The 19,775-nt window shown below is 40.7% G+C and overlaps 1 protein-coding gene across 1 annotated transcript; it reads right to left on the bottom strand.

Moving 5' to 3' along the window:
• Positions 1 to 554: 554 nt before the first annotated feature.
• AMACR (alpha-methylacyl-CoA racemase) lies at positions 555 to 19,377 on the bottom strand. The gene is made up of 5 exons (XM_058564272.1): positions 19,053 to 19,377; positions 16,828 to 16,971; positions 15,393 to 15,553; positions 9,366 to 9,552; positions 555 to 1,320 (listed from the first exon to the last, which is right to left on the bottom strand). Exons 1-5 carry the CDS (start codon positions 19,315 to 19,317, stop codon positions 911 to 913), a joined length of 1,167 nt encoding a protein of 388 aa, XP_058420255.1. The 5' UTR covers positions 19,318 to 19,377; the 3' UTR covers positions 555 to 910.
• Positions 19,378 to 19,775: the final 398 nt, after the last annotated feature.

Here is a 19,775-nt window from a genome sequence, read left to right as displayed (position 1 = left end):
GTGATACGTAGTGTGAAGAACAACAGAACAGGTGAGGGGAGAGTGAGTGATGAGGTGGCTATTTTAGACAGGGGTCAGGAAAAGACTCTCCATAAGGTGACATTTGGGCAGCGGCCTAAATGAAGTGAGGGGTAAGCTGTGGGCCTACTAGAAGCTGAGAAAGACATGATGGCAGTGGAAGCCAGAGACTGGTAAGAGGAGGAAGAGCCTAGTAGGACTTTCAAAAGGATGACGCTACAATTTACTGAAAAAGAGACACGTCTGGGTGATGCTAACAGGCAGCTACACAGAGGAGTCAGGCTCCAGTAAAGCAGTCTATAGAGAGAGGGGTGGGAGTCATCTGAAAGAAACCTCAAGAACATTTTCTAAAATTCCAATTCAAAGACACTGGTCTTTGATTTCCTTATCAAAGTAAGAGGATCAGAATTTTCTATCTAAGGACATTCATCTTGCTAAACATTAGAGCCAAAAATATTTCAGTGAGTCTCAAAAAGCTATTTAATTGCTATTCAAAGGACTTTCTTGAAAGCTTTTCACAAACTTAAAAGCATGAGTAAAGTTTAGGGGGAAAAAGCTTTATTTAATAAAAAGCATATTAATTCATTTAAAGTATATTATAAACATTTAAATATTTTAATATCAACAAATATAATCTATCAAGCAAACTGGAAGGCAGAAAAATTGCCACAAATTAGTATAGGTAAACTAAAAACATTCCAAAATCAAAAACCATGATTACATTTTCACAATTCAATCATTACTGTATAATCAGAGTCTTGTTCCTTCCTTAGAATAGTTGGACTGAACCACTGTGATCCTGCTCTTGCACATGTCCATGCCTATAATTTTGTGTATTATTCCATACTATAAATGCAGTATTCCAATACACGTGAGCCGCGGGGCTGGGAACTTAGAGATTAGCTCTTGGTTTATTACTTTCGATAATTTTATCTGAGTTAAGCTGATCGATTTCTTCCTGGCTGAACCCAAATTCTTTAAGTATCTCTTCAGTGTGTTCTCCTACAAAAGGATGCCTTTTGGGAGAAGGGATAGCTGGAGTGCTCGACAGCAGAGGCGCAGGGCGAGGACTCACAACCTGCTTCTCATCAGTGAAAAATGAGCCTCGGTCTTTGTTATGATCATGACGGACAGCCTCTTCAAAAGACAGAACCGGAGTCACGCACGCATCTGTGCCGTCAAAGATCTGACACCACTCTGCCTTTGTCTTCTTTGCAAATGCATCTGCAAATTTCTTCTTCATTTCTGGCCAATCAGTTATGCTCATCTGATTGGGAAGTTCATCAGACTTTAGCCCAAGTCCTGAGAGAAAAACATAGTTTCTTAAAATTATTATGCTTTGTAGGGAGTGATTATAAACAATGAAGATGATTTTGGAGCTCACCACACTGCCCAACATAGGATGGTCTACAAAGGTTTCTCAAATGGGTCAAGAGAAGAAATTCAAAGTCAGCTTGAAGTTGGAGCTGGTGGCTGGAGAGGGCAGAGGTAGCAGGGGTAGCAGGACTCAAAACAGACTCTCCACTGCCAAGATCTTATTGTTTACATTGGATCAAAAGTACTCTATTTTTAATGGTCTAGTTTCCAGAAATTGATTTCTCCCCTCTGAGCAGGTTTGCAATAAGAAATTTCCTCATGATGTTATTATCTGTCATGTTGAATTAAAATAATCCCATATTTTATATAATGCTCCCAAACTCTATGAAAGATAATTAAATTATACCCCAAGGGCCACTTGACTGGGGTTTGGTATAAATGTCATTTTCATTTCCTCATATAAGAGGTTTTCTAAATATTTTAAATTATGCATAACATTTTGTGTAAGTTTAGCCAAGTTAACCAAATAATTTTCACTTTTATCATCCTTTCTTTCCCTACTACACTGAAGAACAATGACTAACTGTAAGCTTCTCTGAAGATGCAGAAGTCCCTAAAGAGGTAAGAAGACATGAATACTGCAGGCTCCCCTTAGGGTTTTGAGGGATATGAGTAAATAAGGAAAATTCACAGAGGTCTGGATTGTTGTGAAAAGACACCTGTGGGATTCATAAGTGAATTTTTCTCTATAGCCATTTGTCCCATTCAAATACCAGAAAAGATATGGGGCCATAGTTTCGGGTTCATCACTGTAATCTACAAAAAAATGGTTCTAAGGATATCTTTCACTTCACTTTCTCTTTCCTGATTGCCCCAAACTCTGTGACTAAAAAACACATAAAAAGAACAGTTAGCCAAAGTAGTGATGTAGATCGTAGCTACTGTTGGAAACATCTTTGCATCCTTTTGAAACAGTTTTTTTTTTTTAATCAGAAAGTGATCAGAATCATAACACTAAATAAAATTAGAGACAATATGTCCTCTCTGTAACAAATATTGTACTTGAAATAACACAGGTCATAGTTTGTATAGTGGAAAAATACTAGAAATCAAAAGACCCCAAGTTCTACTTCTAACTCGGTTTGAACCAGCTCTTCATTGTCCTAGCATCCTTTCTCAGCCCACAATTTCCCATCCTGCCCAAGACCCTGATCAAGGCCACAGGATGAACTACCAGTAGTTTAGGGTGGGCTGTTTCCTGTGCTCTTGACACTCCTATATGGAACTCTGAATCCATTCCCCCACAGAAATGCAATTAGAGATTGTGGCTAGTTTTTTTTCTTCTTCTTCTTCTTTTTTTATTTTTTTGTAGCTAGTTTTTATAGTATAATCTATACTAAATTTGTGGTATTGTAAGTCAAACACTTTCAGGGACTGGTCTGGCGACTCAGACACCATTTAAAACTTGGGAAAGTATGTTTTGATTTCCAAAAAACTACCTTACACATACATGTACACATATTCAAACACACACACAAAATATTATTGTTTTAAGTGCACATAATAAACTTTACTGCTCTATAACACAATATTAGGAACATATTAAGCACTCAAAACTTCATATCTAAGTATGCAATGATATATGTACAAAGATTAATGTTTACTAATAAACTAATAAACATTGTTATAACGAAAAACTGGAAAAAATGTAAATGAACTTGAATAAAGACATGGTTATGGGCCGGCCCCGTGGCTTAGCGGTTGAGTGCGTGAGCTCCGCTGTTGGCGGCCTGGGTTCAGATCCCAGGCGCACACCTATGCACCACTTCTCCGGCCATGCTGAGGCCGAGTCCCACATACAGCAACTAGAAGGATGTGCAACTATGACATACCGCTATCTACTGGGGCTTTGGGGGAAAAATAAATAAATAAAATTAAAAAAAAAAAAAAAGACATGGTTAAGTAAATTTTAGTACAGCCATACCAATACCATATGGCTGCAATAAAAAGGTGAGGGCGAAGATCTTTTTTATTGACAAGAAAGAATGTCTTTGTTATATTGTTGGATAAAAAGAGATAGCTATTAATTATAAATGTATATAATTGTACATATAAATTATAAATTGTAACAAATAAAATATTTGTGTTCATATGTATATAGAGGAAGTTCTGGAAGGCCACATCCCAAGTCTTCCCAAAGTGGAAGGACAAGGGAGAATTTTTAACTTCTTATTTTACAAATTCTGTAATGTTTAAACTTTTCTGAATTTTTTTTTTCATCTTTTAAAATTGTACTAGAATCTACATAAAATTTACCATTTTAGCTACTTTTAAGTGTACAGTATTGTGGCATTAAGTACATTTACAGTTGTCCCTCGGTATCCATGGGGGATTGGTTCCAGGACCCCCCATGGATACTAAAATCTGCGAATGCTCACATCCTTTATATAAAATGGCATAGTATTTGCATATAACCTACATATATCTTCCCATATACTTTAGATCATCTCTAAATTACTTATAACACCTAATATAAACAAAATGCTATATACTTGTTATATACTGTATTTTTCAGGGAATAATGACAAGGAAAAAAAGTCTCTCTAATACATGTTCAGTATAAATGCAACCACTGTAGGCCTTTCGATCCGTGAATCTGGAAGGCTGACTGTATATTGTTCTGGAACCATTACCACCACCTTTCTCCAGAACTTTTCCGCTTTCCAAACTGAAACTCTGTACCCATGAAACACTATCTCCATATTTTCCCCTCCCCCAGCCCCTGGCAACGACCATTCTACTTTCTGTCTCTATGAATTTGACTAGTCTAGGTATCTCAAATAAGTGGAATCATACAATATTTGTCCTTTTGTGACTGGTTTATTTCACTTAGCATAATGTCTTCAAGGTTCATCCATGTTATAGCATATGTCAGAATTTCTTTCCTTTTTAAGGCCAAATAATATTTCATTGTATGTAAATACCACATTTTGTTTATTCATTCATCTATTGATAGGCACTTGGGTTGCTTCCACCTTTTAGTTATTGTAAATAATGTTGCTAATGAACATGGATATACAAATATCTGTTTGAGTCCCTGCTTTCAATTCTTTTGGGTAGATACCCAGAAGTGGAATTGCTGGATAATATGGTAATTCTATGTTTAGTTTTTTGAGGAACCATCATACCATTTTCCACAGTGGCTACACAATTTCACATTCCCTCCAGTAATGCACAGGGTTCAAGTTTCTCCACATCCTTGTCAACACTTGTTATTTTCAGGTTTTCTTTTAATAATATTTTGAAATTTTAAAACAGCTTTTAAAAATTCTCTATTTCTTATCTGATTGTACTATAAGAGTCCTGCTATCTCAAAATGACATGAAATTCTCAGTGTTTTCAGATTTCTTTACCCTTGAAAGCAGCAGGGACAGAGCACAGTGGAGTTTGCATCTTATAAAAACCGTGTGCATTTATGTTCAGATACAGAAGAGCTAAATTAAGGTATGGTCTCAAAGATCTCAAAATATAAGGTGAAATAAACGAGGTATATAATTAATACTACCTCAAAATATCATTATAGATGTGGGGGTTTGTCTAGTTGGGCCTGAGAGAGAAGTAATACATATGCGATTAGTAAAAGTACTATTTTTTAAAATAAATATTGTAAAAGAAGGAAAATGCTGAGGCATTTTGGCATAGACTATGTAGATCAAGCAAAAGCTGATTTAACATGCTAAGTGTGCCTGAAGCCCAGCTAAGGATCCCTAGTGAACTCTGGAGGGAGACAGGAGGTTAAGGATACCACAAAAGGGTGTGGATGCAGAGAGAGGGCTGTAAAAAAAAATTCAGAGGGGGTTACATAGTTTAGGCTCAGAAAGAGAACACCCAGGAGGAGATTAGAAGTTGAGGCGCTGAAGCAAGTGGCCTGCTAGAAAAATGTTCCAGAAAGGCTCATTTATTGAGGTGGAGTGTGGATATCAGCAATAATCATTCCAAACATGTATGTTTTAAAATAATATGATACACAAAGGAGGGGAGTTAACTTCTGGAATGGTAGAGCAAGAACCTTCAAAAACCTGCTCCTGCAGAAAAGCAACAAGAACACTGGCACAAATTATCAGAATCAACTTTTTCAAAACTCTGGAAATTAACTGAAAGCTTGCAACCATCCAAAGAGCATTTATTCAAGAAAAACAACTGAATGTCAGTAAGACGAGTGAGCTTTATGGTGTTACAACCTGAGCTAATTTCATCCCTTTCTCCCCAGCTCTGTGGTAGCCTTCAAAACCAACAGGTTCTCAACTACGGTAGCTGTGAAAACCCGCAGGATAACAGCCACTGGAGGGGGCAAAATGAGTTTGGAGCTCCTCACAAATCCCATCCCCAGACAAGTGCCACTATTCGGCCTGCCTGGCAGCTCCCTGAAAGGCTCCATTCTCAGGGCTTGCCTTTATTTGATCTGACACAGAGCTCACACAGTTCTATTCCAAGCACATCTGTCCAAAAAAAAAAAAAAAAGTAGTGGCAACAGTTTTCAGAGCTATCAGAGATGGCATTACCTGTTGAGACTAACAAGAAGCTGACCAAAAAACTTAAAAGGAAAAAGTAGGGAATAGGATGTCCAGAGGGGTATTGAAAAGCTCCAACATGCTCCTGAGAGTTTAAAAGACCATGCACATGCATACGCCAGGCATGCTCAGAAGAGATCTGAGAAGGTCTTAATCTTTCACCTCTGGCTGACCTTGAGGCTCTGCACAAGCAAGAAGTGAAGGCACAGAGTGCCTCAGAAAAGAATGGGAGATTTATTGGTTCAAGGCATTTAAGGACGTCTCTGTCCAAACATGAGCTGACCATCAAGCTAACTGAGCAGACTTCAGTGGCTGCACATGCCAAAGAAAACAGATTTAGTCCAGGAAAGTCACTAAATAAACAAACAGCAGAAACAAAAAATTCAGGACTGGGAGGAGGAAAGGGAGAGGAGATCTGATTTCCAGAGTTGCCACATTTCATTTTTTAAAATAACCTGTTTCAACAAAATATTAAGAGGCATGCAAAGAAAAAGGAAAGTATGGTCCATACACAGGAAAAAAGGTAATCAATAGAAACTGTCCCTGAGGAGGCTAGATGTTGGACTTCCTAAACAAAAACTTTAAGTTAGCTACTTTAAATATGTCCAAAGCACTGAAGGAAACCATTTCTAAACAATTAAAGGAAAGTATGAAAATAATGTCTCATCAAATAGAGAATATCAATGAGACAAAAATTATTGAGGAAAGGAACCAAATAGAAATTCTGCAGTTGAAATATATGATAACAAATGAAAACCATTAGAGGGGCTCAACAGCAGACATGAACTGGCAGGAGAAAGAATTAGTGAACTTGAAAAGAGGTAATAAGCTGAGTTTATCCAGTCTGAGGAACAAAAAGAAAAAAGAATAAGGGAAAAATGGACAGAGCCTCAGAAACCTCTATGGGACACCAACAAGAATACTAATATATGCATTAAGGGAGTCTCAGAAGGAGAAGAAAGGGCACAAAAAATCCTTGAAGAAATAATGTCTGAAAAATTTCCAAATTTTATGGAAAAACATTAACTGCACATCCAAGAATTTCAAGGGTCTGAAGCAAGATAAACTCAAAAAGATCCACACCTAGAACTAATAAATGAGCTCAGTCAGGTTACAGGAAACAAGATCAATATACAAAAAACTCACTATACATTATATTTTTCTATACACTACCAATGAGCAATCCAAAAATGTCACCATTTACAATAACATCAAAAAGAATAAAATTCTTCATAATAAATTTAACCAAAGACATGCAGGACTTGCGCACTGAAAATACAAAGCATAACTGAAAGAAAGTAAGGAAGACCTAAATAAATGAAAAGCATCCAGTGTTCATGGATCATAAGGCTTAATATCGTCAAGACGGCAATACTCCCCAGATTGATGTACAGATTCAATACAACCCCTATCAAAATCCCAGCTGCCTTTTTCATGGAAATTGGCAAACTGATCCTAAAATTCATATGGAAATGGAAGGGACCCTGAAGAGCCAAAACAATCTTGATGAAGAACAAAACTGTAAGACTCACAATTCCCAATTTCAAATTTACTACAAAGCTACAGTAATCAAGACAGTGTGGTGCTGGCATAAGGACAGACACACACATCAATGTAACGGAACTGAAAATTCAAAAATAAACCCTTACATTTATGGCCAATTGATTTTCAACAAAGATGCCAAGACCATTCAATGGGGAAAGAATAGTCTTTTCATCAAATAGTGCTGGGAAAACTGGATAGACATATGCAGAAGAATGAAGTTGGACTCCTGTCTCACCCCATATAAAAATTAACTCAAAATGGATCAGAGACCTTCATGTGACCACTGAAACAATAAAATTCTTAAAAGAAAACATTGAGGTGAGACTGTATAATTGGGAGTTCTGTGAATAACTTCCATGCAATGTTTACTAAAGGAAAAGTAATAAAAATATGCTAATAAAGCTTACCTATGTTATTAGATCTCAACAGTATCTGCAGGAATTGTTTAGAACTCAAACCAACAAAAATTTTTCCAATGATTATATTTTATCACTGTCATTTAGAATCGCCTGTACATGGTGATAATAAAAAGTTAACTGAAGTTTAGTCAATTTTATTATTATATTTAAATTCTCCATAGACAGTGCATAAATATCCAAGGTTTCTGTAAGGTGCAAGCTCCACTGTGCCACGTCCTTGCTGCTTTCCAGGACCCTGCACCACTTGGTTGGGAGCATTGCTCCTACCACTCAGCCCTTCATATAGCATTGCTCTATCCAGAATTTTGAATTAAGACCTTCTATTCCTAGCTTTAATTTCTGGACAGAAAGGCACTTTATATGATCTAGGTAAACCATTCTGTTCTACAGTTTTTCTAACTATATTTAAGTTGATGAAGTTAATATAGTTGATCATCAAATGCTTTCTGCAAAAACAATCATTTCAGCTATATGCAAGTAAATTTGAGTAGTAAATTGCATCTGAAAAGCTACCAAACATAACAATGAAACTCCAAATTTAGAGTTAAAAGATAAATGCACTGTCACCAGCTTGTCACACCACTTCAGAGTATAATCTGAAAGTTCTTAGATATTAAATTATCTATAAAGTGAACTTTAAATTCAAACATTTCACAGGAACAAAATAACTTCAGTCCTCTGGAAGATATTATGTTAAGTGAAATAAGCCAGACAGAGAAAGACAAACACTGTATGACCTCTCTCATATGTGGAATATAAACTAACACACGGACAGAGAGAACAGTTTGGTGGTTACCAGGGGGAAGGGGGTTGGGGGGTGAGCACAACGGGTGAAGGGAGGCATTTATATGATGACTGACAAACAATAATGTACAAATGGAATCTCACAATATTATAAACTATTATGACACCAATAAAAAATAAAAATAAAATAACTTCAGTCCAATTATTTAATTAGGGAAGAAGAGATCTCAAATTTTCCTGTTAACTTGTGGCAACATGCCAATAAGACAAGAATCTGCAAAAAGGTAAAGTGCAGAAGTATAAAGTGATAGTAACATATTCCAACGAAATCTCATTCGCCAGTCTCTGTGTGCTCTAGTGACCCCTGACACTGAGGGACCACGAGAGATGTCTTATCAAGGAACAGGAACTGGTAAAACCAGCAGATCATTTCTAGGGAAGAATAAGATGTGGGCACACAAGGGCAAGATAATGTCCAACGTTACTGAGTATGAAATGTAACAAAAACACTGAACTCCCACAAAAGGGATTATTATTTTTTAAAACCCTGAGCTATTTTATAGACTTGTAAAATTACCTGTCAATTTTAAAAAATGGGGGAAATGTCCCACAATATAATGATGGCTATAATTGGGTTCATTATAAAATGGATGTATAACAAAAGACATTATAAATTTCAAAAGGCCCCAAAATAGAGGATAAAGAACACCCATAGGAAAAGGGGGGTGGGGAGGGATATGAAATTACTTACCTTTGATCAGCAGCTCATAGAACTTGGGCTCTAGTGCTCCAACAGCCATGAACTCCTCATCTGCTGTCCTATAAGTCGTGTAGAAAGGTGCTCCACCATCTAATATGTTCTGTCCTCGAGGCTGTTCCCACAGTCCCATTTGTTGTGTTTGCCACACAAAAGAACTTAGATACGCTGTTCCTTCCACCTTTGAAGAAACAATACAATACGAATCCACATAATTAAACTATAAAAGCATGATTCACTTCTACTTAGGTTTTTTTTTTAAATATTGTATAAAAATGTTTACTTTAGAGTATAAGAAGATTATATCTAATTATACAACTTCTTTAGTATTTTGAGAAAGTGAGTAGAGTGGGTTTATGGTACAGGGGATTTATGCACTATTCAGTTCAGAAAATACTGCTCAGAAAAAATTTAGAAGGAGCTACTTTTGTTCTTCCTTTCAAATAAGACTGGCAAAATGTTGATAATTTTTGAAGCTAAGTAAGGGTACATGGAAGTCCATTATATATTCTCTTTACTTACATATATGTTAAAAACCGTCAGGATAAAAAGTTAAAAATAGGGACCAGCCTGGTGACATAGTGGTTAAGTTCACACGCTCTGCCTTGGCAGCCCGGTTCAGATCCCAGGCACGGACCTACGCACCACTCATCAAGCCATGCTGTGGTGGCGTCCCACATAAAATAGAGGAAGATGGGCACAGATGTTGGCTCAGGGCTAATCTTTCTCAGAAAAAAGAGGAGGATTGGCAACAGATGTTAGTTAGCTCAGGGCTAATCTTCGTCACCAAAAAAAAAAAAATTTAAAAATACAGCAAAAAGATTTTTAAAAATCTATTGTCTGATCTCAATACCTACAAATATATACACACAGACATATGAAGCATATCACATTTTAAACATAAATCACATTACAGTTAAATTTAGCTTATTCTAGTTTGACTCCAAGCCCAAGAAAACTGTATTTGAGTATTTAATATATTTTAACTTTAATATCACTAGAAAGTTACAAAATAAACATAACAGTATGGGTGGCAGGTATATGGGTTTTAAGAGACCAGATAAACTAGTTTGGGAATGCCAACTTCTCACTGAGTCCAGGAGTGAGAACAGGAATGGATTCACATCCTCAGGTATGATTATCACAAGGCTGGATGCACTGGGCTATCTAAAGAAGACTACTTCCCTGTCCTTAGGGCTTTATGATCCCAATGATTCCAGCACCCCAGGGAGCAGACCGTCAAAGCATCCTTGTCTCTGAAACTCCAAATGTGAGCATGGAATTTTCCAGTTACTGGCTATGAAGCAAATGCAAAATATATCTTTGATACATCCCAAATTTCCCTTTTAACTTGAACTCTCATGTACATCTGAATTCATGGCTCTGACATTTGTCATTACCAAATAGTGGAGTTTGTATAAGTGGCCTGTGGTGGTGTTTTTTTTTGAAACTGGATTACACAGGTTTTAGAGAGTCCCCACATTTATACATGTACATACACATGTACATATACACACACACATATATACATATATAATCTCTTCTATATAATGGATGTACTGATGAGCCTGTTGAAAAAAGATACACTAACCGAGTTCAGGGTCTAGCTTGGCCCACTCATGACACAAACGGGCTCTAATCAAATCCTACTTTACTTAGTGCCATAGGATACAGGATAAGAGACAGAGCAGTTACAATCCTCATCTCATCACGAGGCTACCCACGGGCACGGCTTCTCTTGCCCCCTCACCCACATGTAGCATATGCTGCCACAGATGAGAGAGCCCCTGACACACGGAAACCGTGCCTCAATTTCCCAACCTTCTATATTGTTCTCATCATGTAGGCCAATGACCTGCATGCCAACACACAGTCCCACCCCGCCCCCTAGTCAGGTACGCTGCCCCAGATCAGGAGTAAACACAGCAAAACAGACACCACGTTCCACAGTGATTTTTTTTTTTCTTTTTGTGAGGAAGATCAGCCCTGAGCTAACAGCCATGCTAATCCTCCTCTTTTTGCTGAGGAAGACCGGCCCTGAGCTAACATCTACTGCCAATCCTCCTCGTTTTTTTTCCCTTTTTCTTCCCAAAGCCCCAGTAGATAGTTGTATGTCACAGTTGCACATCCTTCTAGTTGCTGTATGTGGGACACCACCTCAGCATGGCCGGAGAAGCAGTGCGTCGGTGCACGCCCAGGATCTGAACCCCGGGCCGCCAGTAGTGGAGCGCGCGCACTTAGCCGCTAAGCCATGAGGCCGGCCCCCACAGTGATCTTAACTCTACAGTTTCCAAGGAAACAGTACTATGAAGAGATGACTCCAGGTCATCACAGGCAGGCCTGGGTCAAGGATGCTGCTGCTAAAAACATGTGAAAACTACTGGCCTAAAAGAATAAGGTATCTGCTTCCCTAATCAGCTTCTACAAGCATTTGAATCACAAGGGTTCCCAGAGATGGGGAAGTAATGAATATAATGTGCTATGATCCACTTGACCTGGAGGAATTAGCAAACACCCACTATACCCTAATGCAAACACGAACCCTGAATAAAGTTTACAACATTTTCACATCCACTAAAACCTGAGGGCCGGCCCCGTGGCTTAGCGGTTAAGTGCGTGCGCTCTGCTACTGGTGGCCCTGGTTCGGATCCCAGGCGCGCACCGATGCACCGCTTCTCCGGCCATGCTGAGGCCTCGTCCCACATACAGCAACTAGAAGGATGTGCAACTATGGCATACAACTATCTACTGGGGGGCTTTGGGGGAAAAAAAGGAGGAGGATTAGGAATGGATGTTAGCTCAGAGCCGGTCTTCCTCAGCAAAAAGAGGAGGATTAGCACAGATGTTAGCTCAGGGCTGATCTTCCTCACAAAAAAAAAAAAAAAAAACCTGAATATCTTCCTAATCGTCATGTAATTCTGATTAGACAGTCTGATGAAAGCAGAAATTACCTTTTATTTCAACTTGACTATAAATAAGCAATTATATGTCATTACTAAATTATTCAAATAATTACTAAATAAGTAGCATTTAGCCCTAACTTCTTAAAGCCCTCATGTTTGTTCTCAGTGTATTCCTTTTGGACCTCAGGGAGCGTGCCCACAGAGGGCAGCACAGGGTAGTGACTGAAAGCAGGGGCTTTCATGCCCACGAAAGCGTCCAACCGCCTGGGTGCAGAGCTTCTGACCCCTTCCAGCCACCTGCTTTAGAAGAAGGCAGTGGCCCTCTCCACGTCTGAAGGTCTTCAGATGCCTTCAGAAGCCTGAAAGCCTTCAGGGAGCACACGTCCTTAAGGGAGCTGTGTGGATCAAACGAAGGAAGACGTATGTAAGGCACCTGGCCTTGCTCTTGGCGCATAATAAGTCTAAAGTTGGCGCTGTTGCTGCTACAAGTGCATGCCGGGACTAGGCCAGGAGCTGGATACAACAAGATCAATCACACCCCACTCCTACTGAAATCACTTCAGAGATGGATGCAAAGGACAACGTGAACGTACCCTGATGACAGGATCACAGGGCACAGAAACAGTACAGGGCAGGGTGTGATGAGCCTGCGAGGAGAAGGAAGCACAAGCCAAGGCCCTGAGATGCGGGAATCTGGTAGGAAACGGCTTTCACAAGGTCACCAATGACAAATCCAACTTCCACTGTTTGGTTTTACACTCTTGAGGTCTCCACCAACACTGGACCCTCTGACCATTCCTTTTTCTTAGCACTTTCTCTTTCCTTCATTTTCATGACAACGCTTCCTCTGGTTCTCCACTTCCCACTACTTAGCCCTTGCTTCTCCTCTTCTGCTCACTCGCTCCTCAAATGCCGGTGTTCTGTCCCTTCTCCTAGCAGACCACATAGTCTCACGTGGCTCCCAAATGACTCTGAAACCTGTTTCTAGTCCTTAATTTCAAGTATTCCATTGGATATCTGAAAGGCACTTCAAACTTGAAAGGACCAAAACTGAATTCCTTTTCTTCTAGTAATAATGACAAAAACAAGTTCTTACAGAGTGCCTCCTCTATGCCAGTCACTGTTTACACACTGAACAATGGAGGAACTCATTTAATTCTCTAACAATGCTATGAAGTAGACATCATTATTAGCTCCATTTGACAAAGAGGGAAACTGAGGCACAAGGAGCTTAAGGAACTTACCCAAGATCACAGAGCTATTGAGTGGCAGAGCTGGGGTAGAGGAAGCCAGCCGCCAGTCTGTGCTCTTGACCATCGCACCACACTGCCTCTGCCCTCAGTAGTCTTCCTCCGGGGTGCCAGTGACACCGCCCACTAGGTCATCCAAGCCAGAAACAGGGAAGCCATCCTTGCTTCCACCCTCTCCTCTCAGTGCCAGTGCATCACCAAATCCCAGCAATTTTACATCTCAAATATCCCTCAATCTAGACCCATTCTACCATTAATGACTTTGGTACTTGCCCTTATCTCTCAGCAATAACCCAGCAACTCTCCCTCTGCCTCCAGTCTCGTCTCCACCCCACCTCCAAAGATGTGTCCAAATGCAAATGTGTAGTGATGCCCGACTGGACTCTTAGCAACTAGCTGTGAGATCTTAGGCAAATTTCTACGATTCACTTTCCTCCTCTTTAAAATAACAATGTATTCCACATGAAATTGTTGTTTTGAGCATTAGGAGAAATCACACAGGAAAAGTGCTTAGGATAACTCGAGGCACGTGCTCAGTGTCTGACAGTAAAAAAACTAAAGCATTATGACGTAGTCTCCCCTACACAACGAAGAAGGAAGAAGGTCTAGATGAGCCCATTTTACTTTAGCATCCTTAAGAATCTTCTCTAACTGCTCTGGGAGGCTTCCTGAGCCCACTTTTGAATGAGGATTGCTTGAAAACTATATTCTAAGCACAAGAGATAGCTTAAGGAAAATTGTTAAAACACAACACAGGGGGGCTGGCCCAGTGGCATAGTGGTTAAGTTCTCACACTTTGCTTCAGTGGCCCTCGGTTCGCAGGTTTGGATCCCGGGCGCAGACCTACGTACCGCTTGTCAAGCAATGCTGTGGCAGGCGTCTCACATATAAAGTAGAAGAAGATGGGCATGGATATTAGCCCAGGGCCAATATTACTCAGCAAAAAAAAAAAAAAAACACAACACCGGAATCAGGCGAGACAAAAAGTTTAGAAAACTGACTCCACAAACAGATGATCAAAATATGACATTCTGACACACATAAATTAGGATATGACGCTATTTTAAAGAAAAGGATACCCTTGGTAAGTTGGATTCAAACTTCAGATCTCATTTATCTCTTAAATTGTTCAGAAAATGATTTGAATTAGCCATATATCATACAGTAGTCCCCCCAATACACGGTTTTGCTTTCCACGATTTCCCATAGTCAACGATAGTCTGAAAATATTAAATGGAAAAATCCAGAAATAATCCATAAGTTTTAAATTGTGAGTCGTTCTGAGTAGCGTGACAAAATCTTGCACTGTCCTGCTCTATCTTGCCTGGGACATGAGTCATCCCTTTGTCTAGTGTATCCACGCTGTATACGCTACCTGCCTGTTAGTCACGTAGCAGCATCTGGGTTATCAGATCAACTGTCGCAGTATTGCACTGCTTGTGTTCAAATAACCCTTATTTTACTTCCAAAGCGCAAGAGTAATGATGCTGGCAATTCAGATAAGCCAAAGAGAAGCCATGAAGTGCCTCCTTTAAGCAAAAAAGTGAATGTCCTTGACTTAATGAGGAAAGAAAAAAAATCGTATGCTGAGGTTGCTAAGATCTATAGTAACTTTTATGATAACATATTGTTATAATTGTTCAATTTTACTATAAGTTATTGTTTAAATCTCTTTCTGTGCCTAATTTATAAATTAAATCTTATCATAGGGATGTATGTATAGGAAAAAACACAGCATATATAAGGTTCGATACCATCTGCCGTTTCAGGCATCTACCGGTCTTGGAACGCATCCCCCGAGAATAACGGGGGACTACTGTACTTAGGAACAACTGACAGGCTTATCATTTCCCCCAATTAACACTTACCATGCTTGCATCAACGACCTGACCTTTGCCAGAGCGTGTGCGTTCAAAAAGGGCCATCATGATGCCCAGAGCACACATGAGACCACCACCACCAAAGTCGGCCAGGAGATTCAGCGGGGCATACGGACTGTCACTACTTCGGCCCATTTTTGACAGAACACCTACACCATTAAAAAAAATTCAGGGAACACTAACTGTAAATTGAATGTCTTTTTTAAATAAACAGATGAACATCCTGGAGGAATAACCAACCTCTCTAGTTGCTGACATAGTGAACACTAGGTACATAATGCTTTTCCAAATCTAAACCTATTCAGCACATTTATAAACAGGTTTTCCCTCCAACAAGGCTCCTTGTTTTGTTTTTTTCTTCTCTAACACTTTATTCCAACTAACATTTTCAGAATTTTATTGCTAAGTTTATACTTACTGAGTTTTGGGAAAAAATGATTGTTATCAATTTAGTTTATGGCTTAACAACAGTATAACGCACTTCTATTCTTATTATAAAGAGTACAAGAAAATAATCAAACACAAGAAAGAAAAGCAATTAAGTTTTAAAGCAGATGTGAAAACCAATTCTACACTTTTTTCCTCAACCTTTAAACATGTACTCACAGAAAATTTGAGACTTTCTTTACTAAATAACTCCCAGTCCTTAGAATTCTAGAATTAGGCCATTCTGAGACATGTTCTTACAGGCTAATATTTTAATGAAGTGATATTACAACCTGAAAACCATGGGCTTTTTCTAGTATTCACAGAAGTCTAAAACGGTGACTCAGGCAATGATTCTCGATGAAGGTGTGGGGAGAGGGGTGTCAGAATCAAACTATATCAGCATTTTCAAACTACAGAGCAACCATTGCTATTACCACCAAGTCTCTTACTTTCTAGCAGGGGCTTCCCTGAAAATTGACTCCACAAATGTAGTAAGTAAGTGTTACTAGTGAGAGCATATTATCCCTCAAATGTGTTAAGACAGGGGGAAGAGGGTTGAGAATGACGGTTCCAATACAAACCAATGCTTTTTATTTATTTATTTATTTTGGTGAGGAAGATTGGCCCTGAGCTAACATCTATCGCCAATCCTCCTCTTTTTCCTGAGGTAGAGTGCCCCGGGCTAACATCCGTGCCCACCTTCCTCTACTTTATATGTGGGACACCTGCCACGGCATGGCTTGACAAGTGGCACATAGGTCCACATCTGGGATCTGAACCTGCAAATCCCGGGCAGCCGAAGCGGAGTGCACGAACTTAACCACTACACCACTGGGCTGCCCCCAACCAAGCCTTTTTAAACAATGCTGCTCTCCTTATTGATTTTGATAAATATTTAAATCTTCACCTTTAAAAATTCTTTTAAATTAGTGTAACTGTAGATCTTGACTGGGAACAAAATAAAAAGCGTAGAGAAATTATTTTTTCAACATACCTGACAAAGCCAAATAGTTGATGTCATGGCCTGCTACCCTAGAGAATATTCCTGAGTGGCCAAATCCACTCAACCTGGCATAGATAAGCTTTGGATTCTCCCTCTGCAGAATCTCTGGGCCAAGCTGGAGTTTTTCCATGACACCTTAAGAGAAAAGTAACAATTTTTTTTTTAAGAGAGCATGAATTGAGTACAGGAATAACCCCTTCTCCGTGGCAAACATAAAACAGCACTCTTGCAAGTAATACTAACAATGTTTGTTGCAGGTTTATGGTGTGTTTCTAGTTATTAACGACCCAAAGAGTGATGCCACCATTTCTGGAATGTGTGGCTTCTGCCCCAGAATGCTATTTCCTTCCAGCATGTCCCTGTCTCCCTTCAGTCATACCCAAGCCTCTTCAATGCCCACAGTGGGCAGTTCATCCCTTTAGTCAGTCCCTTTATAAAATCCTCTCCTTAGTAATTTATTAGAAACGGTTTGTTGTCTTCCAACACTGACCTTGGGTCTTCAATTGGTCAAAAATTCACTGTTGAAAGCTGCTATTCCTTTTAGGCCCTTTTCTTCTTCTACGCCCGCATCCGTGCCTGCCACCTTCTACCTCAGGCTGTACTTACGTACATACACATTCCATCTCCCTATCAGCTCAGGAGCTCCTCCGGCACAATTCATGCCTGATCTGTTTCCACAGGTCTCTAAAGTGCCTAGCATCAGCACCTCCTCAAAGAGGCTCAGTAAATATCCGTGGAAAAGTTAGCTACAATAGCACCTAAGAGCTCTTAAGCTCTCAGCATGTACAATATTTATTGCACAAAATCCAGGTAACTGACAGCTAAAGTCTCCTGGGATTAAAAGTAATCAACATTACATGATAAATTCACTGTCTTTGTCTTCCGAAAGCTATGATAAATTACAAAAGAACTCCAGTCCTCTACCTAGATAAACACCAGCCACAACCCTTCACCTGGCAGCCACATCTGTATTCACAGCTCTATCTTCCTCCTAATTATAAGACCTTGAACAAACTACCTAACCACTTCGAACCTCCTTCATCTTCAAATGGGGCATTAAACTACAATATAATCCTAACTGTTAAATTATTATTATTCTAATCTCAGATCTGGCTGTGAGGGTAAATGAGTTAACACATTCAAATATGCCTGGTGCCCCACAGATATTCAATTCATTCACCAAACATTTACTGACTTCCTGCTGTGTACCAGGCAAAGCAGTGGATTTGTACTTGAGCTGTCTGAGAACGGTCCCAGAGGTGCTAGACCCAAACATCATCCTTCAAAAAGGCTGTTACAACAGTGTCAAGGAAGCTGCAGCAGGTATGGAGAGAAAGAATCCTGAGTTAGAGAAAGGAGGAAGAATGACTGGATTCCTGATCACTGAAAGCGGGTGGAGTGCAAGATTTAGAGTCACGGATGAAGTACAAGTTTCTGATTCTGGCAACTGGGTGGATACTGGTTCCATTCCCTGCGATAAATAATTCACAAGGAGGAGATACCACCTTAGGAGGAAAGAGGATGGGCTCGGTTTGGGATTTGTGGAAGTTGCAGTGCCTGGAGAGCAGCCAAACAGAAATGTGCAGGACCTGTGTATTCCAGCGGTCTGCGGCTCTAACACAGGGGTACAATTACAGATTTGGGGATCATCTGTCTGTAACACGTGAAAACAACGGGAATGGATAAGGTGGCTCCAGGAAGCAGAGTGTAGAATACACGAAATTGAGCTGAACCGGAACTTGGGAACACCAGCATTTAAGGCAAGGAGTGTTAGCCTGGGTCCGTGGATGGCTTGCAAAGGTACACCAAACCCCAAAACAGCGGCAAAATGACTATGTTCCTACATGCAGTTTTCGAGGGAGAGAATCTATGACTTTCGTTAGGTTCTCATAGGGCTCATAACGGTCAAATAACTGAGAAAGGCAAATATAAATGGGCGGTTAGAAAAAAGAGGAACTTGGAAGGAGTCGAGCGAGTTGTAATGGGAACAAGGGCATCAGGAGTACCTCGGATGCTAAGTAGGAAGACCATCTCGAGGGGCGAATGATCAACAATATTAAATGCAACACAAAGGTCTAGAAAGAGAGGGACGGGAAGCGTTCCTGTGGCAAGAGAGCAAGCGGGTGGCGGACACAGCCTCAGTCATAACAGGCCGGCCCCCTCCCTTCCGCGGGGACCTTCCTCCGTCCGGTGCCAGGGAAGAACCCGGGGCTCACCGTGGCGGAAGGACTCCAGCACCACGTCCGCCTGGGCGCTCAGACGCCGCAGCACCGCCGCTCCCCGCGGCCGCTTCAGGTCCACGGCCACCGAGCGCTTGCCCCGGGCCAAGTAGCTTGTGCCGGCGCCGGCGCCGGTCCGGTCCACACGCACCACTTGCGCCCCGAAGTCGGCCAGGACCATACCGCAGAACGGGGCCGGAGCTAAGCCAGCCAGCTCCACAACCTTGATGCCCTGCAGCGGCAAGGCACGCAGACACTCCATCTGAAACAGAAGAGCCAGCTGCAGGCACCCCGCTCACCCAGGCGCCGTGCACTGCCCGAGCGCGCCCTCCCTCCCTTGTGCGCCTGCGCGGCCGCGGAGTCTGCGCACTGCTGCGCCTCCCCGCCTCGCCGCCGTGGGTCACGGGTCCCCAGTCGGCAGGGCTGGTGTACTTTTGTTCCCGCTGCCAAGTCCTGAGTTGTACCCACGGCTTGCCCTAGGGAGCTCGGGCCTGTGACCATCCTCTGAGGATGCTTTTATTCTCACTTGTGCGATCCCAGCCGTTGTGCCGTTTGAGCCCCTCCACGTGCCCGTCCCTGGAGAAATAAAAAGTACATAAATATTTAAGACCAATGCTAAGGTATTTTCTTCAGTAGGCTGCAGATTGTCTCTTTCACCGCCCCTACTTCTTAGCTACCCTATGATTTCATCCACAAATGGCTTAAGAGCCCTTGTAGATG

The sequence above is a fragment of the Diceros bicornis genome, chromosome 20 (assembly GCF_020826845.1).
Source record: "Diceros bicornis minor isolate mBicDic1 chromosome 20, mDicBic1.mat.cur, whole genome shotgun sequence".
Lineage (NCBI taxonomy): Eukaryota > Metazoa > Chordata > Mammalia > Perissodactyla > Rhinocerotidae > Diceros > Diceros bicornis.
Note: the sequence above shows the minus strand (reverse complement) of the source record. Positions and strands in the feature narration are given on the sequence as shown.